We start from the raw sequence: 26047 nt of genomic DNA, 5'->3' as shown, positions 1-26047 counted from the left end.
GCTTGCTGCACCTGCTGTGAAAACCAGCGATAGCAATAAGTGGGTTTGCCTCGGATCGGAACCGTGAAGGAAGTGGGCACAGGTTGATAAGCTGTGTGGAGAGGGGAAGACAGCACTGTCCCAAGATACGTTATACCTTGATTGTCTATCTGTCATCATAACAGTGTCAGTGAGGAAGGGATGGTCAGAATGAAGGGGGGGACTTGGTTAGCTGACCACTTTCATTGAGTTGTTTTCTCCAGGCTTCCCAAACACATACACTGTCCTCAAAATAAGAAAAATAATAGAGTGGCAACACCAATCCAGTAGCACTCTGAGAGGTTATTTGTAAGAAACTCTACAGAGTTCAATGTAAATGTCATCTCATCGGACCACATCTATTGGGCTCACTCTTTATACAAAGAGCTTTGTGCAGTGTTGGACCCAGAGAAGGTACTCAGTAGATATCTTTGAATGAATGAATTTTTCTCCTGATAACTTACAAGGAGTTTTTTTTTGCCCCTTTTAGAGATGCTCCCATCTCTAAACTTTAAGTAAGTAAAATTTTCAAGGACACAGAGCCAAGAAGTAGCAGAAGTGGAATTCAAATCCAGGTCTTTGCGACTCCAGAGCTTTGTCTACTACTGTGCAGAGCTGCCTGCCTGTATGTCAGATGAGGTGTTCTGCTTTTGCATTCTTCTGGTTTTGGGCACAGTTGTGGTTCAGTGAAGAGTGGATACCCAGGACTCAGATGAAGGGCTAATTCTCTTGCTTCTCTTTGGCAACCATCTAGCCGCTTCGCTTTGGCTCCCGATTTGTACATTGTAAATTACTAATGACAGCGCATAGCCTCCTTATAAGAAGTTAATAGGAGTGTGTGTTTGTCACTTATGAACTACTAAGCAAAGTAGAGGGGGTACTGTTGATCTTTTAAAGTATCTACTGCTAATAGTAATGAAAACAATTATGGAAGGTCAGTAAGCAAATATTACTGAATATGGTAAGAAAAGTTCATTATACCAAGGTTGAAAACATTTTCTGTAAAGGACCCAGTAATGAATAGGTCCAGCTTTGTGAGCCATAGATCTCTCTCTGTGGTAACTACTCAACTCTGGTGTTGTAACATGAAATTAGCCATAGAAATATATATAGATATGTACATAGGCAATCTATAAATGAATAGGTGGGGCTGGGTTTGAAAGTTCAAACTTTATAGAAACAAGTGTTGGGCTTTACTTTGCTGGTGGATAGGTAGTGAATATGTGTATACACACACTTGCACATACACACACCTGACTTATATTTTGTATATTAGATAGTATTCCAGGGTAATCACTTTAAGTGAATAATCTTGGGGGTGGGGAAAAATAAATGTGTATACCTTGATTGTAAGATCAATAACCTCCTAAAAAGTTGTATAAAAATTGAATATGGAGGGCAGAGTCAACATGGTGGCATGGGAAGACGTGGAGTTCATGTCTCCCCACAACTGGGGTGCCTGCCAGATGCTGGTGCGGGACCTTGATGCCCATGGAGACGGGCGGAACCCCCAGGGGAACCAGTCGGACATGGGGGGACTGAGGGGGGAGGAGAAGTGGAAGATAAACAGTACTGGCGCCCCTGAGGTGTGACTGAGAGGGGGGAGGGGTTCCCATACTTGGATGGACCCTTGGGGGGTCCTTGGGGGCTCGGATCAGTGGGGAGTGCACTGAGCATTTCACTTGCCTGATAGGCCTGGAAAGTCTACCTGGCTCTTGGGCCGAGTCCTGTGCCCTCAGAGGCCCCCTCCAGGCTGTGTTGGTCCTGTGGGCATAGGAGGGAGGCTGGGGGAGAACAGGAAAGGCAGGCAGGAGGGACCTTCTAGGACCAGAGGAGCGGGAGAGGAGTGGAGAGCGTTTGCCCTACCCACTCAGGCCCTGGAAGACTGCTGGGCTCCCAGGCGGGGTCCCCCACCCTATGAGACCAGAGGCTGGGGCCCCTTCTGTTCCGTTGAGCCTAAGCCCCAGCCCTCACACCCCCCCATGGCCTTTTCCAATCCTGTGGGTCTTAAACATAGGCCCCACTGGCTGCCCAAACCCTGCCTCTGCCTAGGCCCTACCTTCCTCGCCAAGACCTTTTCCGCCTTTTTTTTTCCCTGTTTTTTTTCTTCTCCTCTATTTTACTATTGTGGTTCTGTTTTCCCTTCTGGTTGTTTCATCTATATTTTTATTTTTACACTCTCTTTAACATACCTGTTAGTTTCCTAGTCTGATTTTAGTTTTTACTCTTTGTTATTGTTCTCCTATTCTCTCTCTCTCTCTTTTTTTTTTTGCCACCCCACACAGCTTACAGAATTGGTTCACGAGGCAGGGGTTGGGCCGAAGCTTGTGCGGTGAGAGCTCCAAATCTGAACCACTGGTCTAACAGAGAACCTCAGACCCCAGGGAATATTCATCAGAGTGAGGTCTCCCAGAGGTCATCATCTTGGCACCAAGAACCAGCTCTACCCAACAACCTATAAGCTCCAGTGTTGGAAGCCTTAGGCCAAACACCCAGTAAGACAGGAACACAATCCCACCCATCAAAAAACAAACAAAAAAATAAGACAGCAAAAAAATATGTCACAAATGAAGGAGCAAGGTAAAAACCTACAAGAACAAATAAATGAAGAGGAAATAGGCAATCTACCTGAAAAATAATTCAGAGTAATGATAGTAAAGATGATCCAGAATCTTAGAAATAGAATGGAGGCAACGATTGAGAAAATACAAGAAATGTTTAATAAAGATCTAGAAGAACTAGAGAACAAACAAACAGAGATGAACAACACAATAACTGAAATGAAAAATACACTAGAAGGAATCAATAACAGAATAACTGAGGCAGAAGAACGAATAAATGAGCTGGAAGACAAAATGGTGGAAATAACTGCCAAGAAGCAGAATGAAGAAAAAAGAAGGAAAAGAATTGAAGACAATCTCAGAGAACTCTGGGACAACACTAAACGCACCAACATTCAAATTATAGGATCCCAGAAGAAGAAGAGAAAAAGAAAGGGTCTGAGAAAATATTTGAAGAGATTATAGTGTAAAACTTCCCCGACATGGGAAAGGAAATTGTCACCCAAGTCCAGGAAGTACAGAGAGTCCCATACAGGATAAACCCTAGGAGAAACACACCAAGACACATATTAATCAAACTAACAAAAATTAAATTCAAAGAAAAAAATATTAAAAGCAGCAGGAGAGAAACAAAAGATAACATACAAAGTTATCCCCATAAAGTTATCAGCTGAGTTTTCAGCAGAAACTCTGCAGGTCAGAAGGGAGTGTCAGGATATACTTAAACTGAGGAAAGAGCAAAACGTACAACCAAGATTACTCTACCCAACAAGTATCTCATGCAGATTCGATGGAGAAATCAAAAGCTTTTCCGGTAAGCAAAAGCTAAGAGAATTCAGCACCACCAAACCAGCTTTACAACAAATGCTAAAGAAACTTCTCTAGGTGAGAAACACAAGAAAAGAAAATGAACACCAAAAACAAACCCAAAACAATTAAGAAAATGGTAATAGGAACATACATATCAATAATAACTTTGAATGTAAATGGATTAAATGCTCCCACCAAAAGACACAGACTGGCTGAATGGATACAAAAACAAGACCCATATATACGCTGTCTACAAGAGACCCACTTCAGACCTAGGGACACATACAGACTGAAAGTAAGGGGATGGAAAAAGATATTCCATGCAAATGGAAATCAAAAGAAAGCTGGAGTAGCAATTCTCATATCAGACAAAATAGACTTTAAAATAAAGATTATTATAAGAGACAAAGAAGGACACTACATGATGATCAAGGGATCGATCCAAGAAGAAGATATAACAATTGTAAATATTTATGCACCCAACATAGGAGCACCTCAATACATAAGGCAAATACTAACAGCCATAAAAGGGAAAATTGACAGTAACACAATAATAGTAGGGGACTTTAACACCCCACTTTCACCAATGGACAGATCATGCAAAATGAAAATAAATAAGGAAACACAAGCTTTAAATGATACATTAAACAAGATGGACTTAATTGATATTTGTAGGACATTCCATCCAAAAACAACATAATACACATTTTTCTCAAGTGCTCATGGAACATTATCCAGGATAGATCATATCTTGGGTCACAACTCAAGCCTCAGAAAATTTAGAAAATTGAAATCATATCAAGCATCTTTTTGGACCACAGTGGAAATCAATTACAGGAAAAGAAAACTGTAAAAAACACAAATACATGGAGGCTAAAGAGTGTGCTACTAAATAACCTAGAGATAACTGAAGAAATCAAAGAAGAAATTAAAAAATAAATAGAAACAAATGACAATGAAAACATAACAACCCCAAACCTATGGAACACAGCAAAAGCAGTTATAAAAGGGAAGTTTATAGGAATTCAATCTCACGTCAAGAAACAAGAAAAATCTCAAATGAACAATCTAACATGACACCTAAAGCAACTAGAGAAAGAACAAAAAAACCCCAAAGTCAGTAGAAGGAAACAAATCATAAAGATCAGATCAGAAATAAATGGAAAAGAAATGTAGGAAACAGTAGCAAAGATCAATACAACTAAAAGCTGGTTCTTTGAGAAGATAAACAAAATTGATAAACCCTTAGCCAGACCCATCAAAGAAAAAAAGGGAGAGGATGCAAATCAATAAAATTAGAAATGAAAAAGGAGCAAACACAACTGGCACACAGAAATACAAAGGATTATAAGAGACTACTACAAACAACTATATGCCAATAAAATGGACAACCACGAAGAAATGGACAAATTCTTAGAAAGTTACAATTTTCCAAGATGGAACCAGGAAGAATTAGAAAATATAAACAGACCAACCACAAGTAATGAAATTGAAACTGTAATTTAAAATCTTCCAGCAAAGAAAAATCCAGGACCAGATGGCTTCACAGATGAATTCTATCAAATATTTAGAGAAGAGCTAACACCAATCCTTCTCAAACTCTTCCAAAAAATTTCAGAGGGAGAAACATTCCCAAATTCATTATATGAAGCCACCATCACCCTGATACTAAAACCAGGGAAAGGTATCACAAAAAAAGAAAATTATAGACCAGTAACACTGATGAGCATAGATGTAGAAATCCTCAACAAAATACTAGCAAACAGAATCCAACAACATATTAAAAGGATCATACACAAAGATCTAGTGGGATTTATTGCAGGGGTGCCAGGATTCTTCAGTATATGCAAAGCAATCAATGTGATACACCATATTAACAAATTAAGTAATAAAACCATATGATCATCTCAATACGTGCAGAAATAGCTTTTGACAAAATCCAACACCCATTTATGATAAAAACTCTCCAGAAAATGGGCATAGAGGGAACCTACTTTAACATAATAAAGGGCATATATGACAAACCCACAGCAAACATCATACTCAATGGTGAAAAACTGAAAGCATGTCCGCTAAGATCAGGAACAAGACAAGGATGTTCACTCTCACCACTCGTATTCAACATAGTTTTGGAAGAACTAGGCAAGGCAGTCAGAGAAGAAAAAGAAAGAAAAGGAATACAAATCAGAAAAGAAGAAGTAAAACTGTCAGTGTTTGCAGATGACATGATACTATACATAGAAAATCCTAAAGATGCTATCAGAAAACTGCTAGAACTAATCAATGAATTTGGTAAAGTTGGAGGTTACAAAATTAACGCACAGAAATCTCTTGCATTCCTATACACTAACAACGAAAAATCAGAAGGAGAAATTAAGTAAACAATCCCATTTACCATTGCAACAAAAGGGATAAAATATCTAGGAATAAACCTACCTAAGGAGACAAAAGACTTGTACTCAGAAAACTGTAAATCACTGATGAAAGAAATCAAAGATGACAAACACAGAGAAGTATACAATGCTGTTGGATTGGAAGAATCAATATTGTGACAATAAGTATACTACCCAAAGCAATCTACTGGTTCAGTGCATTCCCTATCAAACTACCAATGGCATTCTTCACAGTATTAGAACAAAAAATTTTATAATTCGTACAGAAACAAAAAAGACCCCAAATAGCCAAAGCAATCTTGAGAAAGAGAAATGGAGCTAGAGGAATCAGTCTCCCTGACTTCAAACTATACTACAGTGCTACAGTAATCAATACAGTATAGTACTGGCACAAAAACAGAAATATAGTTAAATGAGATAGGGTAGAATGCCCAGAGATAAACCCACGCACATATGGACTCCTAATTTACAACAAAGGAAGCAAGAACATACAATGGAGAAAAGACAGCATCTTCAATAAGAGGTGCTGGGAAAACTGGAGAGCTACATGTAAAAGAATGAAATTAGAACACTCCCTAGCACCATACACAAAAATAAACTCAAAATGGATTAAAGATGTAAAAGTAAGTCCAGACACAATAAAACTCTTAGAGGAAAACAGAGGAAAAACACTCTTTGACATAAACCACAGCAAGATCTTTTTTGACCCACCTCCTAGAGAAATGAAAATAAGAACAAAAATAAACAAATGGGAGCTAATTAAACTTAAAAGCTTTTGCACAGCTAAGGAAACCATAAACAAGACAAAAGGACAACCCTCAGAATGGGAGAAAATATTTGCAAATGAAACAACTGACAAAGGATTAATCTCCAAAATATACAAACAGCTCATGGAGCTCAATATCAAAAAAACAACCCAATTAAAAAATGGTCAGAAGACCTAAATAGACATTTCACCAAAGAAGACATACAGGTTGGCAAGAGGCACATGAGAAGATGCTCAACATCACTAATTATTAGAGAAATACAAATGAAAACTACGAGGTATCACCTCACACTGGTCAGAATGACCATTATCAGAAAATCTGGAAACAATAAATGCTGGAAAGGGTGTGGTGAAAAGGGAACCCTCTTGCACTGTTGTGGGAATGTAAATTGATATAGCCACTATGGAGAAAAGTATGGAGGTTCCTTAAAAAACTAAAAATAGAACTACCATATGACCCAGCAATCCCTCTACTGGGCATATACCCTGAGAAAACCATAATTCAAAAAGAGACATGTAGCACAATGTTTATTGCAGCACTATTTACAATAGCCAGGACATGGAAGCAACCTAAGGAAGAAACCTAGGAAGCAACCTATCCATCAACAGATGAATAGATAAAGAAGATGTGGCACATATATACAATGGAATATTACTCAACCATAAAAAGAAACGAAATTGAGTTATTTGTAGTGAGGTGGATGGACCTAGATACTGTCATAGAGAGTGAAGTAAGTCAGAGAGAGAATAACAAATACTGTATGCTAATACATATATGTGGAATGTATAAACAATGGTTCTGATGAACCTAGGGGCAAGACAGGAATAAAGACGCAGACATAGAGAATGGACTTGAGGACACGGTGGGGGAGGTGGAAGCTGCGGCAAAGTGAGAGTAGCACTGACATATATACACTACCAAATGTAAAATAGATAGCTGATGGGAAGCAGCTGCATAGCACAGGGAGATCAGCTCGGTGCTTTGTGACCACCTAGAGGGGTGGGATAGGGAGGGTGGGAGGGAGGCTCAAGAGGAAGGGGATATGGGGATATATGTAAGCATATGGCTGATTCACATTGTTGTGTAACAGAAACTAACACAGCATTGTGAAACAATTATACTCCAATAAAGATGTATTAAAAAAATTTGAATATGAGTAATCTCAGCCATTTGGCAGACCCGAATTTTTCTGAACAGGCATTCTCATTTTGACCTCTGATTGTCATGTGAGTTGTTTTACTTCTATCCCTGTATCCAAGCATCGCTTAATGGTCTGTCTAGCCATCTGATCCCCTTTGCTCCTTTTGCTGCTTCCTTTCCCCTGTAGGTATTTGTGTCTGTGAGTATGCTCTTCCTGAGTATTCACATTCTTAGAAATAGATGTGTGTTAAGTAATTAACTAAATATGTAATGTATCAATATATATCATTTGCTATACTCATGTACTTGAATAGAGTATTTCCCAAGGAAAATCTTAAGTGATTTTCTCCGCCAACTTGTTACTCTTATTTAGCATTCCTGCATGTGGGTTTATGTCTTCTTCCAGTAAAGTTTAAACAGCCAGTGATTGTTTACATTGCTTATTATTTAACTTTCTGTGAATTCTTCATGGTAAGATCCTTCAGACAGCCACGTGGGAGGTGATATTTGTACAAGATCACATTTAGTGTGCACAAAAGAAAATGTTTTTTCACATCCGTGTCTTGTTCTTAAGGTCCTTGGTGGCTAGAGGAGATTTTCTTTCTTTTTTTTTTTTTTTTTTTTTTTTTTTTTGCGGTATGCGGGCCTCTCACTGTTGTGGCCTCTCCCGTTGCGGAGCACAGGCAGGCTCCGGACGCGCAGGCCTAGCGGCCATGGCTCACCAGCTTAGTTGCTCCACGGCATGTGGGATCTTCCCGGACCAGGGCACGAACCCGTGTCCCCTGCATCGGCAGGCGGACTCTCAACCACTGCGCCACCAGGGAAGCCCGAGATTTTCTTTTTTTAAAAAAAATAATTGACCCATCCATTCTAATATCTCCTCATATTAATACATTTGCAATCTTGTATGTATTACCTTGTATGTATTTACATACCTTCCCATGAATTTCACCTTAGCAAGGTAAAATGGAAATAGCAATGTAAATTTGCTGTCATTAAACACACACACACAAATCCCACTTATCTAAAAAGTAACAGTGAGAGTTGTGTAAGAGATGACTAGCTTCATGCCAACATGTTAATGCTGAGTTTCTGAATGTTTGTATATAATTAGAGAGTTTTGTCTTATTAAGACTTCTCAGCATTGATGGTATTCAAGATTATTTGTCTTTTCCTGAGTACGTCCTTGGAAACATTTGTTTAAAATGGTTAAAACCAGTGCTTAATGGATAAACAAACTATGGTACACTCATAATGATGGAATACTATTCAGTAATTTTAAAAAAAAGAACTGTTTATACAGATGCCAACTTGAATGGATTTCAAAGGCATTGGGCCAAGTGAAAGATGTCAGCCAGTGTCAAGTTTGCATGTATTCCATTTATAGGACATTATGGAAAAAGATGAAGCTATAGGATGAGGACAGGTCAATGACTGCCATGGATTAGGGGTGAGAGAACAATGTGATAACAGTAGAATTGCATGCAGGAGTTTTTTTGGGGAACTGTTTTATGTCCCAATAGTGGTGGTAGTTACACAAATATATACATGTGTAAAAAAGTCATCACATTGTACACACATGTAAAAAATCAATTTCACTGTGTGTTAACTTTCTTAAAGTAAAATTTAAAAAGAAAAATTAGAGTGCTTGATTTTGCTTGTTGAGAACATCAAAAAAAATCTTCTCATGATGATGGATACCAGGGATTCCTGTAAGAAAAATACTAATTGTACTTTTTAAATGAAAAATTCAGTGATGTAGTTACTAGGTTTACAAAGAAGCTGAAAATAATGCAACTTCTATTCAGTGAATAATACCTTCAGTTCCATGCAGAGTGTCAGGAATACTCAAAGTTATGTGTCCCCCAGCAGCTGTAACCCGGTACTCCTGTACTTCTGTAGCCTTTCCTGTCTTCTTTATGGTGATCACTTTCCTTCCTTGGTGTGTATATACTGCGTGTGACAGTTACGGCGGCTGTGGGAACCATAACTTTAAGTTCTGTGACTTCTGTGAGTAAAACGAGCCATAATGTTGAATTAATGTCATTCTTCACATTTAATTTCCATGTTGTTCTAAGTGGAAGACTTATTGAGTATTTGAATAAAACTCCGTGTTCGTTTTTGATAGTGTGTAAAATGATGGTGGTGATGTGAGCTCTTTTTTTTTTGTGGAACGCGGGCCTTTCACTGCTGTGGCCTCTCCTGTTGCGGAGCACAGGCTCCGGACGCACAGGCTCAGCGGCCATGGCTCACGGGCCCAGCCACTCTGCGGCATGTGGGATCTTCCTGGACCGGGGCACGAACCTGTGTCCCCTGCATCGGCAGGCAGACTGTCAACCACTGTGCCACCAGGGAAGCCCGATGTGGGCTCATTTTGTCACTGAATGAACGTGATCATTAAGTACAGGGAGGCTCCCCGGGGAGAGTGTGTATGGTGTGTTGGTCTGAGGAGTAATGGTTTTTAAGAAACATTCACTCTTCTGTTTGATAGCAGAAGGTGACAGTAGAAGATACGGGACCATGCACTTTAAACAGGAATTCTGATCCCAGCACCGGAAGTTTTACAGAACTGCCTTCAAACAGGATTGGTTAAGTGGAGCGTTGATTTGTTTCATAAATCTGGAGACACTAACGGGGTGATCAGGCTGCAGAGGATGAAAAATGTTGGTTCTGCACATGAAGACCTGATCGGAGTATTTTGAGTTTTGCAAATCAGGCAGAAGAGGAATCGCTGAGCTTTCAGGAGATAATCATGAGGAGAGTAATAGTGTAAAAGGCATGAGGAGAAATCTTTTGAAATTGGGAGAGTTGAGTAAGATTTGATCGTCGTCATAGAGTGGCCTTCAGGCCGTCGTGTCCCACTCCCCCGGGTGTCATTTTACACAACACAAGTAGGAGGTACTGACCGGGAAATGGACGGGAAGGTGACCAACAGAGGCCCAGCTGCCTCCTTCCTTGTCTGCTGTCAGGTCGAGCCCACATTGAGAGTGAGGGCTCTTTGCCCAGCTGGGCAGTGGTGATACTTCCAGAGCTGGGGGGCACCAGTGACTGAAGTGCTGAGGTCCTTAGAGAAAGGTCCAAGTGTCTGAAATCACCCTGGATCCTGTGTGAATTTGAATTGAATGAAATGTATTCACAGTAAAGGGACATTTGAGCTGGGACTGGGAGAAAGGGGCAGATGTGATGGGAGAAGCACAGTTGCAAACAACCATAGGGCTTCTCTGCTACCTGGTGAGGGCTTGGGAGGCTCCACACCGACTTGTGATCAGGGCTCGTTTCTGCCTCGCTGCAGCATTTCTTGGTCTCACTGTGTGCAGACGGGGTAGACCAGAGAACCGTGTTTGTTTGCAGCCCTTTGTCAGCCCTCTTAGGGCCTGAAGAAATGCCCTATTGTTGTAGAATTCCAGGTTCTGTTGCTGCCTGAGCTCCACTTGATAGACAGGGAGAGAGAGAGAGACAGAGAGACAGAGAGAGACAGAGAGAGAATGTCTTGGAAGGCAACCTGCCTTCCATCTAGGCAGGATCTCTGAATTGTGCCAAAATCTCCCTGATCTTTGCTGTGGGTGGGAAGGACCAATGACCATAGTGCATCTGGTCCCTATCTTCACCCCGTCAAAGCTTCATGGTCATCTAAGCAAACTCTGCAGGCCTGCTGCCTGTATCTAAATTTACTCATAACTTCAGAGTTACTCAGCCTTGTTTGGAGGGAGAAATCTCATGTTTTGCCACAGGAAAGCAGCCCTGGCTAATGTGTCCGACAAACAGGAACATCCCTAAAATGCTGAGAGACCTTTCTCTCCTTTCCCTTGCACTCTGCCTTACCATGCGTGTAGCTATCCTCACATCTAACACAGAACCTTCATAAAATCCCAGAGCTCCTCTGGACCCCACATTGGTGCATATAAAACCTGATAGAATGCAAATGTTTACTGCGTCCCATACTAACTGCTGAACTGCGCTCAGTTCAGTGCCTGGTGGCATCATTTCCACCAGGAAATATGTCAGAGGCATATTTAAGTAGGAAACATAGACACCTCCCAGTCTGAGATCATTTGTTGAGAATTTGCATTTCCTTACTCTTTGGTTGGTTCTTGTACAGTTGCTAGACCCATGAGGTTATGGTTGGAGGAAGGTCTTTGTGGTCACATTTGAAATGTGTCCTAATAGACTGATAAACTCGGGTCTCTGGTACCTGATAGCCCTTTTCTCTTTGATGGCTGGGGGACCAGGCAGGTCCTCAATGGAGGGACCTGGCAGGATGGCCCTGCTGCTCTCGCTGCCTCCCCTGGGACAAAGTTGCAGGCACGCTAATGACTCGGATGAACTACGGATGCCTCAGCAGCCCTTCAGGAGAGCAGAATCGGCCATATCCACATGCTGATCAATGACTAAGAGGGCAGAGGCTGCAGCCAGATGGACTCCAGTGAGTCAACCTTTTACTGCCAAGACTTGCCACACACTCCGGAAGGCAGCCTGCATTTGACTATGAAAATGGCAACTTCAAAGGGAAACACCCGATAAAGGATATCCATGTAGGTTGATATTCTTTTGGTTTTTTAAAAGCAGGGTTATTATTATTTTTCTTCTTGTTTACAGAAGCTCTGTGGAAGTGGTTATCTGAATGCCTCTCTGACATCCCAACGTTTCCAAGAGCAATCTGTAAGTGACATTCCTTAAAAACAAACACTAAAGTAAACGCTAAAAACATTTCTTATCAAATGTTTGGATCTTTGCCTCTTATTTCTAAAGGATGTTGAACTGTTACCACCCACAAAGACAGGCCTTGCAGATTGTGGCTGGAAAAGATGAATTCAGTGTCTATTGATTTGTCTTCTAAAAATACAGGGCCATGAAATTGAGTGAAATGGTACAGGAGACAAAGCCATTTTGAAGTGCTTTGAAATGTGGACCGAGAAACTTTCAAAAGAACGCTGTCGAGAGTGACTTAGCCACAGATCGATTCATTGAAATTCAATAAGTGAACAATAAGTCATTTTATTTGCACTTTTTCTCTCAAAAGACACACATTTGCTCTTTTCAAAACTTGAATTGGATTCATTTTAGAAATATTCAGAAACCGAATTTGATGTTGTGGCTTGTAGGAGTTGATGCATTCCTGGAGAGGAAAGTGAACTTGGTGGGAGGTGAGACTGTGTGGGTAAGTGTAGGAAACACTATAATGGGGACCACGTAGTGAGAGAAAAATATGCCACAGGCAGGAGAGCAGAGAGGAAGTGTCTCCCATATGGACCCAGGGGTGGGGCACATGTTGGCTGGACATGATCAGCTGAGTCGTCGTGAATGGGAATGTTTTTATTACATGTGCAGGAGGTGTACCTGAACTGATGGGGGTTGGTGGGGTGAGGGGAGAATAGGAGGGAGACATCACACATCCGAGCTGAGAGGTGTGGACCAGGGTCGTGGGAACCCACCCCATAGCTGAACTTCTGCATGCTATGTCCTCTCTGGGTCCTCCACTGGGAGCTGTAGCATAAGGATCCTTCAGGGCATGGGTGAGTTTAGGGGGATGTCAGATGTGGGCATGCAACTTACCTGCTTCTTCTTGGGAAGTTAATATTGTGAAGCTATTGTCATGAATTCTCATAGAATCCCACTGGGGAGAAGGATAAAGAACAGTGTAACTATGTCATCGACATGGGTGGGTGGGAGTGGAGGATGACGCTCACAGATTTGCCATTACAGTGATCATCTTTTTTCCTTAAATGAAGAAGTGTTTCCGACATTCTGTTTCTTGGGCCTAAGGTAACTGACTTCAATGGCTTCTCCATCTGTGCAGACTCTCGGGAAAGCCGGCGACGGCTCGAGTAACCTGTCCAGCCCTTTCGCCTACCTCCTCACCATCCACCTGAAGGAAGGCCGGAACCTGGTGGTCCGGGATCGCTGTGGTAAGGCCTGGCTCTGGGCGCCCTTGGGTAGCCTGCAGACCTCTTCCTCTCAACCCTCCTGTCAACCTTGCAACTTTTTCCATCTCAGCATGGCTGGTGCTAGACTGGAGCTCAAATCTAAGCTTCTCCAGGTATCAAGGTATTTGCATTGAGTTATTGAAACACATGGAATCTTACTGTCCTTATTTTATGATTAATAATTATAATCAAATATTGATGATCACATAAAGTTATTGTAAATGAAATACAATCTCTGTAAGTGCTTTATGGCTGGTATATAACAACTGCTAAATAAAATGTTTCCTTAGTTTAATTATCCATGAGAAATATGTAAATACATTCTTGATCTAAGTTAGCAAACATACGCATAGATGGAAATGCCCTTTGAACCACCCTCCTTCCTGCCCTGAGATCCCAGTGGACTTCCCTCCCTCTGGATAAGATCTGTTATGATGTTATAACATATGTGATTGATTTGTTCGCCTTTGCTACCTCTTTCTGTGCATTTACACACACATATATTTCTTAATTAAAGTGATATTTTAATATCGTTATTTTGCCGTATTCTGCATATTCCATATTCTGCACTGTTTTTTTAAACTTTATAATATGAATTAAAGATTTTCCATGCTTTTCCATGTAGCGATATAGTTCTTTTAAATACTAATAGTATACCATAGTATGTTGTGTTAAATATCTGTCTCTCTGCTGATGATAGTTGTTTTTTCTTACTTTCTCAGCCATATAAATGATGCTGTAATAAACATCCTGTGTATGGCTCCATACACAGATAAGAATATATCTTAGATTAAAAATAGTGTATGTTTAAGAGCAGACAGTGGAGCCAGACTGCCTCAAACCTTGTTTGACTGGGCTCAAACCTTGTTTTTTCCATTTATTGCTATTGATTTAAGAAATGCTCCTGGACCCCTCTGTGACTTAGGTTCCCCATCTGCAAAACAAGAACGTTAGTATTGACCTACCTTATAGTCTTTTAGGAGGATTGAAGGTAGTGACTTAAAACTTTGTTGGGCTTCTAGCATTTAATAAAAGTTAACTATTGTGAGTAGCTCAGAGCAGAATCTAGAAATGCAATTACAGGATCCTGAAGTTGCACAATTTCAAACGTAAGAGATACTGGTACATGGCCCCCTAAAAGGTACAGAGTATGTCCTCTTCTACACTCTGGTTATGTGTTCCCTACCTTGTCACCATTGAATATTTACTTTTATCATTCTGCTTAGTGTTTGGCAATCTTCTAGGTCAAGTGTCCACTTGTTTTAAGTTGTGCTTCGTGGTTTATGATGGTGATGAACATGGCCCTTTGTAGTTCCTCTCCTGTGAATGGCTCTCTGTATCCTTTGCCCAGTTTTCCATTGAGCTTTTCCTTCTAAATTTTTGTGAGTCTTTAAAATTTTCAGCATTCATTTGTTTGTTGGGTGTTGCAACTTTTCTTCTCTAGTCTGTTGTTTACCCCTCATTTTTATGGCCTCTTTTGTCCTTCAGAGGTTTTACATCTCATTACAGGTAAATATATCTGTTTTTCCTCTGTTGTCTCTTTTCATTTATTTCTTTTAGTAGGTGGGACCTTTTTATTCTAAAGAATTTTGTGTCTTTCTCCAGGTCTTTGCCAGTCTGTCCTGCTAGTTCCTCTCTACTTTGTTTTAGAAAAACCGTGAAACTGTGAAACTTCCATTTGTCTTCTGTGTCTCTTACTTTTTCTTCCTCATTCTTACCATTACATTTTCTTTTTGTTTTTTGCGGTACGCGGGCCTCTCACTGTTGTGGCCTCTCCCGTTGTGGAGCACAGGCTCCGGACGCGCAGGCTCAGTGGCCATGGCTCATGGGCCCAGCCGCTCCGCGGCATGTGGGATCTTCCTGGACCGGGGCACAAACCCGTGTCCCCTGCATCGGCAGGTGGACTCTCAACCACTGTGCCACCAAGGAAGCACTTTTTTTTTTTTCAGGAAGAATTCCTCAGCCGGGCCTTCCAGCTCACTGTTTTCTCGTCAGTTGTTATGACCATTGTGATATTCTGTTCATCTTTTGAGTTTGCATTTTTTTTTCATTTTTAGAAGTCTATTTCATGCATGAGATGTTGCTGTCAGCTTTGAGAATATTAAGTATACATTGAAAATCTCCTGTTTGGTGCTTCTTCCCTTGGATATCCTTTGGTTGTGTTTTCCACTCCTCTTTTTATTTGTGTGTCCCTGTTGCCATCTATGGATGCTGTTTTTGCTTACTGTGTCCTGACTTCACTGAGTGTGAGCAGGGTTGGGACACACAGCCAGACGGGGAGAGCCAGTCGTTCAGGCCGGCTCCTGGTCATCTCCCATCATGGAAAACCTTCCTCGATGGCTTCTTACACATGCTCACTTTTCCTGCTTGTAAGTGCCTTTGCTGGTCACTGCTCGGCACCAAAGGGACAGGGCAGTGCTGGGCCATCCAGCTGCTCTGTGTGTGCTGTGCCAACCAGTCACCATGGTACGTGCTTAGGCCATCTTCTGCTTCCTGTATCCCCTGCCTCCAAGCTGGAGCATCCCTGGTTCACCTGCCATCCTATCCTCTTGGCCCACCTCTGCCCCTGAAACTTTTTTCTGCTGTGACTTTCTACTGCTCCTGTTTTGGACTATGGGTTCTTTCATCAATCTGATCTCACCAATGTCCATCTTTTAGATCTGCATATACCCACTTTTTAAAAACAAAATTACTATCTTTCTCTTTTCTGTCTCTTTATCTTTCTTTCTCTTTCTCTGTCTTTTTGTAATTTCTCAGGATTTCAAAATGGCGAACAAATTTCACTTTATACTTGTTGGTAAATAGTGTTTTCTGTCAAAGTTATAATTTCTTATCCATCAGTTGTGCAACTTCTTGTGTACTGTCATTGTGTACTATAATTATAAATGTCTACATCTTAATAGATAGCTCTCTTAAGGTTATTTTGAATGAGTTGGGGCAGATAGCATTTTGTACCTGAAATCACATCTGAGGGACACGATCATAAACTAGAGTGAGGTGCCTGCCCACAAATATCCTGACTCTTGCTCAGAACCTGCAGTGTCCAGTGGATGCTTCTTTCAAATGATGATCATTTTGGAGCTCAATCTGGGACAGTTTATCTGGAGATTGGAAGTGTGTTCCACAGAGAGCTCATTTAACTTTACTGGAAGGAAAGTGCTCTAAACCTTTAAAATACATGTCCTGTTGTAAATTTTTGGAAGGCTCCAATAGAGTATATATCCTCAGGGCTGTGCCCAGGCCTTGGACCTCTTCCAGGGCCAGCTTCCCCTTTTCCAGTTTTGCTATCTGTTCTGATTATTTATCCCTAATTGATGTGAGTGATCTGGCCACACCACCCTTGATATATCCCACCAGTACACTTACAACAGATACTCAGGACACAGTCAGTAAACTTGGCAGATGATGGGGGCAGGGGGGAGCCATTGCCTACATCAGAAAATGACCGAACAATAGGGTTTCTGTGTGCCTACTCCACACCTCGCTGCTTCAGGACCAAAGGGGAGACTGTAATCTGTGCTCTAATCCCGTCAATAGCATCTCTATCTTCATAGTTTCATCAGAGTTAGACATCATATGACAATATGGCTTTATCTTGTGTCAACCTAATATAATCCAAGGATAAATACCTAGTAAGGAATCTAGATCATAACCTGTTTTAGCACCTATATCTTTTATAACCTGTAACATTGTTCCTGTCTCTTTTATTGATTGGGAAGATTAATCATTATCTATTAAGGAAACATCCCCCTCTCAGCAAGTGCTTCTTCTATACTTTGCGGTGTGGTGTGCCTTCCTTACTGTGAGTGTGTTCATGACTGCTCGATTTTCACAAGGCATTTTCAGGGCATGTTTGGTGCCCACTGTTGATTTGTGCAGGGATCATAGTCACTGGCACCTGTGCTTGCCTCCTCTGCCCCGGACTGACATGGCTGATCGCTATGCCAGTATTTTCTATGGAGCCCAGCCCAACCTCTCAGAATTTTATCCAGCACAGTCCTTTCGGCCAGTAGTTCTCAAATTTGAGTGATCATGAGAACAACCTAGAGGGCTTATGAAAATACACATTGCCCACCCCCAGAGGTTCTGATTCAGTAGTCTGGGGTGTGGCTCGAGAACTTACATTTCTGACAAGTTCCCACGTGATCACGATGCAGCTGGTCCAGGAACCACCTTGTGAGGACCACTGCTCTAGACACTGGGTGGTAGCACTTGAGCAGAAACACGTGCTTCTCCTGGTAGGGAGAGTTTCAATTCCTGATTAGACAACAGCTTTTTCTTTTCTTGGGGCTGGACCTCATTATGCATTTGCACTCTTACTCAATTTGTATTCTCTGAACATAATTTAACTTGGTATTCACCTCATTAACATTATTAGGTACAGAGAACGGTGAGATGTGCCAAAGTACCAAATATAAAAGGACTTGTGAATTATCTGTGAATTTACACTATGCTGTATCACGTGTTCTCCGATTCTTTGGATGTAGGATCGATAGCCGATTGTTTCAGTACTAAATATCCTTCAAGATCTATTCAAATGGCATTTCTATCTAGTCTTTTATGTTTTTCACAGACATAAGCTCCCTGTCCTCTCAGTCCTATGAAAATTTTACCTCTATAAACCATATACCTTTACCCTCAATTGGATAAACGACTGGTCCTCCCTGTTACTATTAGCTCTATTTATTTATTTTCTTTTTATTTATTTATTTTTTTGTGATATGCGGGCCTCTCACTGCTGTGGCGTCTCCCGTTGCGGAGCACAGGCTCCGGACGCGCAGGCCCAGCGGCCATGGCCCACGGGCCCAGCCGCTCCGCGGCACGTGGGATCCTCCCGGACCGGGGCACGAACCCGCGTCCCCTGCATCAGCAGGCGGACTCCCAACCACTGCGCCACCAGGGAAGCCCTATTAGCTCTATTTAGCTGGGTAACTGTTTTATCATTCATCTTCATATGCCCTAGTGTGCCATACTGGAGGTTTATACATAGAATGCTTTTAATACATTTTAGTTCTTCAATAGGGAAATCCAACTTAAGTGCCAGACTTAAAGACAAGGAGTATTAAAGACTGTCGTGAAAGGGAAAACATCTTCCCAGGAGGGAACAGAGTTCCTTCACTCACACCTTGACTCAGCAAGCGTTTATTCAGTCCCTTCAGTGAGATGAGCATCACACTGTACTCAACTGGGACCTAGTGATAGAGTCCAGAAAAAAAGATTTACACACAAGTGTAAAATGTCATACAGATCACTGGCTGCAACCCATTTGACAGAAGTCCTAATTCAGGTGATTGAAGTACAGAGACTAAGTGACTTGACCAGGGACTTTCAGGGAGGCAGTGGCTGAGGCAGGACTCACCAGAATGGGTGGCTCTGGGGGACAAGAGGAGGAATGAGACATTACAATCTACTTCTTGGCTTGTGATTTCTGATGGCAACTCACTCATTCTCAGGTGGAATTTACCCATCTGCAAAATGGGCATGATGTAGCTTGCCTTATAATGTAGTTGTAAGAACTGAAAAAAAGAAAGTGTATGTAACACAGTGCCATACATAGAGAAAATAGTCAATAAATGATAGTGTGTGTGTTATGGTAATTAATGAATAATGATAATGAACTTGGCCCATGATCCTGACTCCCACTGCAGAGCTGGTTCCTGTGTTCCATGTCAGCTTTCCCATCAGTGACTTTGGACACTTGGCTCTTAGTTTGGGTTAAATTTTCAGTACCCCTGTGCTCTCTCTTTATGCCCCGTCTTCAGCATAGGAGTTGATTTATGTTTTATTTTACATATTTAACCCAATTGTGCCATCACTTCTTGTGAATTTTTAGGGAGGAAAAATCTTTTTTGATGAATCATTCCCTGTTGAGGGAAGAGGTCAGCATTTTCTTTGGATTATTACATAATTATTGCTGCGTAGGTAACATTGCATATAGAACATAGGTTGGCAAACCTTTTATGTACAGGGACAGAAATGAATATTTTAGAGTTTATGGGGCATAGGTCCATAAACTTAGTGACAGCTACTCTACTGGTCTAGTGACCAAACAGCCATAGATAATATGTAAACCAGTGGACATGACCATGCTCTAGTACAACTTTATTTATAAAAACAGGCATGAGGCTGGATTTTACCCATGTCCAAAATTTGCTGACCTCAGTCTAGAATATCATGATCTGATTTTGGATTTTCTCTTGGAGAAGCTGGTTTTTAGAGTAGCCAAGTACATCTTTATTTAAAATAAGGAGGTATAAGCTAATGAGGAAGTGATCAAGTTGTGAAGCTCATGTTTTCAAATGAAGTATCTGGAAAACATCTCAGTAATGTGACATAAAATAATGCAGAAAAATCTAGAGATGTTGGGTAGTAAAAAGTCATTTTTTCCCCCCTATATTTTCACTGGGCAGTAAAGTGAAAAGTCATCATATCTCTCTCAGGAAAAGATGTTTCTGACATACCTAAAGAAAGGATGTTCAAAGGCCCTTATAGGGTTTGTGATTGAGGAGTGGAAACTTTGTCACTTGGCCCATCCAGAAAGAAGGAGGAGAGCCTCTCAGAAACAGGAATCCCCCCAACTTCTCACAGGGTTATGAATCCATCAGCCAGGGGCTGGATGATAGCCTTCCCTGGTGTAAAGAGTGCTGTGAACATTTTATCTAAATCTCTCACTTCTCCGGCTCAAACACAGGGCTGGTTTGTTAAGTAGACTATCAAGTTGTGATTTTGAGATTTTCTGGGAGATTTGGTGAAGTTTGTTATACCAGGAAGTTGCTAATTCTAAACAATGTACAGGTTTAGCGATGGTGTCAGGAACGTACTGTTATGTAGTCACCACCCAGAGTATCCCAGGGTCTTTAGCTGTCAACTCCTCTATCTCTTTTACAGAATAGATAGATAGGGGCGTGTGTGTGTGTGTGTGTGTGTGTGTGTGTGTGTGTGTGTGTGTACACTGAGTAAACCCAGCAAAAGCCACAGCTCATGAAAAAGAACTGGAGTTAGTGAGTGACTAAGCAGTAACTCACCTCGCTGTCATGACCATGCCTGTCTGTCCATTTATGAGTCACTGTGGATGTAAGACCAGTATCGTGGAGCACTGAGAGGTTTTGATGAGGTCGCTCTGGAAGTGTGGCCACATTGAGAAGATTGCCTCTTTCAGGTCATTTTCCAGTTCCTCAGGAATTTCTCTTCGATTCCCTGGCATGTAGTCCTTCAGCTTTGACTAGACTTGACCCACTGTTGGAGAGTTCTGTGCTAATTAAACAGCCTCCCCCCCCACCCCTCCGCCGCTTTGCTGGGCCATTTGGGTTGCTGTAGTGGTCTTTCTAGGAATGAGCCTTACTTGGATGCTGTAAAATGCCCGGGCATTTCCTGAAGCCCGTCTTCCCGAGCCATCTCTAGGAGAAAACCCGAACCCTCCCTGTCTCTCTGCTCTGTCCCGGTTATTCCCTGTTGCCTGTCTGCTGGTCACACCTTCCCTCCTTTTCTGTCACCTAATTTTCCTTTGCTCTGTCTTTCCACTCCTCTCCCTCATCCCCAGCTTCTTCCTTTTACTCCTTTATATTTCCCGTTTCCTTCCCATTCTTTTTCTGGGAGGGTCTACAAACTGTATTGTTGTTGACCAAACCAGACACCTGTATTAAGTTCTCCGTCTGAGCTGTTGTCTGGTTAACTCTTGGGGGCCCATAATTTCGAGATTGGTAAAGCAGAAGAAATGTGGTAGGACCAATTTATTTTAAGTCTAACTGCTTCACAGTTTGGTTGACATATAGAGAGTGTTGAACCCTGGCTCAGTGTCCCATGGAAGGGAATGTGGCCAAGAAAATGTTCTGGTGTCCTCGAGTTGGTATTGCTAATGCCAGCAGCCCTGTTTTCTAGGACTGGCATGAGCACCGTGTGACGTGGGCAGGCCTCTTGTCTTGGAAAAAGTGCTCCACTCCAAGCTTAAATCCCAGAGCATTGAATTCCTGGCAAACAACAGCCCTTTCTTTGAAATCCTGTGTTTTCCATTGATGTGAAGGGTAGTTGCATAGGGTCCTGCTGTGCACTAGCATACTAGGTTACTGATGCCCTCTGGTGGCCACATTGCAATACTGCAAAAGGGAGAGAAAAGTCCATTGCAGGAGTTCACTGCAATGTCACTAGAGCATACACATCCCTTCAGCTATAGGCCTGAGGGCTGAGGGTTCATGGGGTTCATGGTCGTCTTCTTGATGTGAGTTTTAGGCAATGACAATTCGTGACCCATTCATCCAGCAAACCGTTCTCTAATCCCAGCCCAGGTAGACCGGGACAGCTGTTTTTAGAGCAGGGACAGGTACTTTTGCAGATTATAGGAAGAATGCATTGGATAAGTCATTTTCCTATTTGAAAGGAATGGTTTAGATAAAAATTTTAAAAGATCTCCCACTAGTGTGAAAAGTTGGCCATGTAATAGGGGTTTAATAAATTACAAAACTGCTACCAAAATGTTCAAATGTCTGGTACCTCTGATTTGGGTCCTGTTTGCCTCTTGCGATTTAGTAGGCTGATTTTAAAGATTGTACCATTTTTATGATTATATATTTCTTCTTTAAAAAGGAAAGGATGCTCTTGTATTAGACCTAGAGATGAACCTTCTCCTCATTGCAGCTGTGATTGGGGGACAGGCTGGATGTTTCTAGAACTCTGTGTTATATGCTGAGGAGCGTTAACAAGCCATGTAGCTTCCCAGCAGGTGTGCTGTGAATGGGGTACACTGAGGGTTCACCCCTGTGCCTCCGGGCGGCTCTGTGGGCTTGGGCCAGCCCCTCAGCAGTCTCTTCTGTATACTCTGTGCTGCCCAACAAAGGTGACCTTGTTTGTGCTAGGATGGGAAGTGTTGGGGGCCCTGGAAAGTGGGTCAGAGTCACAGACTTGGGGCACAGGCCATCTGAGTTTGAATACCAGCTCAGACATCATCCAGCAGTGATTATGGGGATTAACCTGGTGCGTGTGCTTATGGGGATGTGTGTGTGGGAGGGGTGACATAGCCATGTACAGTGGCCATGAACTACTATTATTGCTGTGTCTGGTTCTAGTTATTCTCCTTTTGGTTTTATTTCTGTGTTTTCTCTCTGGGAAAGGCAATGACGTGTGGCATTTCCGCCAATTTTATTAGGGCCCTCCTTCCCAGTTTCTTGATAATTTGTCCCACCGTTTGCATACCTCTTGTTTTTCTCTTTAGATTTTGTACTCCTCACCCCACTGCTTGCTGCCAGTAGGGCAAAGGGTCGGTTAAGGTTGTTTTCTGAGACCAGTTCCTGCTTTCTTGTCAGTGCAACAGCAGAAATGAAAGAGACGCTAGTTTTTAAGGGTGTATTATTTGAATAAGAACTCCATTGTGAATTGATGGTTTTATTTTCTTCATCTTCAATTTGACTCAGAAGATGCCCCTCAAGTTTCATAGTGACCAACATGGGAAAGCTTGGTGTGGATGAAGTCATCCCAGTAGGTCATTACTTAGTGGAATTTTTTACTGAATGTGCTACACTGATCTGATTTTTTTAAAAATACTGAGTTCTAAAGTAAAATAGGATCTGACTTCAATTACTTGATTATTTGCTATTTTTGCTTCACATATATATATTTTTCTGTATTATAAAAGTTTTATTTTGAAAAGCAATTGAAAACAGTAGTACACCTTTCTTTCCTTTTTTTCTTTTTTTTTTTTTTTTTTTTTTGTGGTATGCGGGCCTCTCACTGTTGTGGCCTCTCCCGTTGCGGAGCACAGGCTCCGGACGCGCAGGCTCAGCAGCCATGGCTCACGGGCCCAGCTGCTCCACGCCATGTGGGATCCTCCCGGACCAGGGCACGAACCCGTGACCCCTGCATCGGCAGGCAGATTCTCAACCACTGTGCCACCAGGGAAGCCCCCTTTCTTTCTTTAATTAATGTTTCAGTTTAGGTTATCATTCCAGATTTTAATTACTAGTAATAATGCGCCTACATCTGTGCGTCAGACTTTATTTCTTTGCAAGTCATTTATTGCAGTGAATTGGATGTTTTATGTCATATGATCTGACATCTCAAGATTCTCCTTAACAGAATTGCCCATTCACTCTTGATAAACACCTATTTTGCTCACCCACCAGGAGCATATGAGTGTTCCACTTCCTGTTTCTCACCTCCACTGTGTGTAGATTATCTGTGTCAATTTTGATAGAGAAGAAGTATTGTCTTCGTTTTGTTTTAATTTGTCCCGAGAAATTTGGACCCTGAGATATATTTGGTTAAGAGATATTTGCTTCTCTTTTGTACACAGCCAACTCCATCCATCTCTGTGGCTTATTCCTGGTTCCTGGATATGTTCACGTATATTTTTCTAATTTGTCATTTGCCTTTTAAGTTTGTTTATAAAGTTTTTGTTGCAAACCTCTTTTCCAGTCTTACAGTTTTATTCTGGAGAGTTTCCTTTCTTCCTTGCTTCCTCTGCTTTTGTACCTTGAAAGGCCTTTTCTCTGTCTCGAGAGAGAGATGCATTAACCTATATTTATTCTTTTCTGTCTGATTTTACATTTTTTTCATTAATCTCTTTGATCTGTATCAAGTTGATTTTGATCTTTTGGCCCAGAGTCGGAACTTAGTTTTACTTTTTGCCAAATGGGTATTTAATTAACGAGGACTAAATTTTCTTTTCCCTAATGATTTGATGGCCACTTTTTAATTGGGTATTAAAATTCGGTCCATATGAGGGTCTGAGTTTTGGACTTCTCTTTGATTCCTGTGGATGTGTTGTTTTGTTCCAGTGCCAGCACCACATCACAGTTGTACTGTATTGAAGGGTCACAGTCAATACTTTTTATTTTTCAAAAATTGGGGCTTTGCTTCACATTGTAGTACCTACTCTGAGCACCAGATGGCGCTCGATCATTGGTGTGCTTGTGTGGGAGCAACGAAGACACATCTGGTCAGCTTATTCAGAAAGATGCTCATTCGTTAGCAAACTTGAAACTTTAAAGATGCAAACACCCATCCTGAAACCCAGGTAGCAGTTGGATTTCCTCCACTTGGTGGGTTTTGGTAGCTTGCCAAGGTCCCGCAACAGGGATGGGGAGCCGAGTTTGGGAATCTGCTTCTCTTTACCCCTTTTCCACTAGGATATAGACCAGCATCCAAACAGCCATTAGTGGATTCTCACAACTGAACTCTTTCCTCTAGAGATTTTTGTTGATGGGTTTTGTTTTGACACTCTGCATCCTCACAGGTTGGTTAGAAGGTCTTGGTCCTCCCCTGCTTTAGATAGTCAGTTACCTATTCCTTCTGTGGGATCCTATCTCCATTCCTATGAAGTATTCTGGAGCAAAACAGGCCTGCTTCCTGTGTCCACTGCTTGTAAAACATCACCTTACACCCACCCGAAGATCATTGACTTGAATGTTGCATGCCTTCCATTTGGTTGAATTGGATTTCTCTGTAGGAGAGGTTTTATCTGTTCATTTCCACACTGATTGGTGGATTCTGCTAGAGAGTACGTACACAGTTTACACAGAGGATGAAGTCCACAGAGGGTGTATCTGTGTGTTTCCATGTGTCTGTGATTTTACTTGTGGCTTAATCTGGAGGTCAACTACAGTATTGGTCAGCTAATTCCATCATGCCATCGCACCTCAGGTGTCCCCAACATGCTGAATTTGAGGCGGGGGGCAAGGTGCACGATGGTGAATGGTATTATTCCAGAGACAATCAGTATGTAACCATTTACCTTCAGCCCAGACCTACCATATGTTTGTGAATTCTGGAGTGTGGATTTGGACAAGGCGCAGTGGGGATGACTTGCTTTGCTACACACTGTCTGGGGCCTCAACCTGGAAGACTTGAGATTTGGGGGATGAGTTACCATGGGGACTTTATCATCTGAAGCCTCAGAGGCCCTTTCATGCGCATGTTGGGTGCCTGGGATGGGATGCTTGGAAGAGGAGGACTGTTGCACGTGAGGCCTGGCTTCCTCACAGCCTGGTGCTCTCAGAATGGTCACACTTCTTACATCACAGTTCAGGGCGCCAGACACGAAGGGCCAGTGCACGAGGCAGGGGCCGTGTCACCTGTTACAGCACAGCCTTAGAAGGAATACAGTGTTATTGTCACCACCCCGCACTGGTTAAAGCAGTTGCCCAGATTACAGGGGGACGTGGTAGGCACCCTGCTTCTTGATGGAAGGAGCATCAGTACTTGGAGGTTGTGCTTAGTTATTAAGTGTGGCTGCACTTATGGAAGCTTTAGTGTGCAATGGGTCTGGGACTGAGGCTTGGCTCTAGCAACTCACTAGCCACTCTCATCCTTAAAACTGCAACATAATACCGTTTTAGGAGGAGCAAATGAGATCACATCCATTGTGAGTATCATACTAAACTTCAGTCCTGTTGTCTCTTTTCCATAAAGGCTGGTATCCATTTCATTAGACTTAGATTTATGCC

The 26047-nt window shown here is 41.9% G+C and overlaps 1 protein-coding gene across 2 annotated transcripts in view; it reads left to right on the top strand.

Moving 5' to 3' along the window:
- Positions 1-26047, top strand: part of MCTP2 (multiple C2 and transmembrane domain containing 2) — a 251723-nt gene that overhangs the window by 62164 nt on the left and 163512 nt on the right. For both annotated transcript variants that reach the window (XM_059056947.2, XM_067029545.1), the window contains exons 3-4: positions 12286-12348; positions 13487-13595. In XM_059056947.2, coding sequence (XP_058912930.1) covers positions 12286-12348; positions 13487-13595 — 172 coding nt within the window. The remainder of the gene's footprint in view (positions 1-12285; positions 12349-13486; positions 13596-26047) is intronic.

Source organism: Kogia breviceps, chromosome 3 (assembly GCF_026419965.1).
Source record: "Kogia breviceps isolate mKogBre1 chromosome 3, mKogBre1 haplotype 1, whole genome shotgun sequence".
Lineage (NCBI taxonomy): Eukaryota > Metazoa > Chordata > Mammalia > Artiodactyla > Physeteridae > Kogia > Kogia breviceps.
This window is presented reverse-complemented; position numbering and strand designations above follow the sequence as displayed.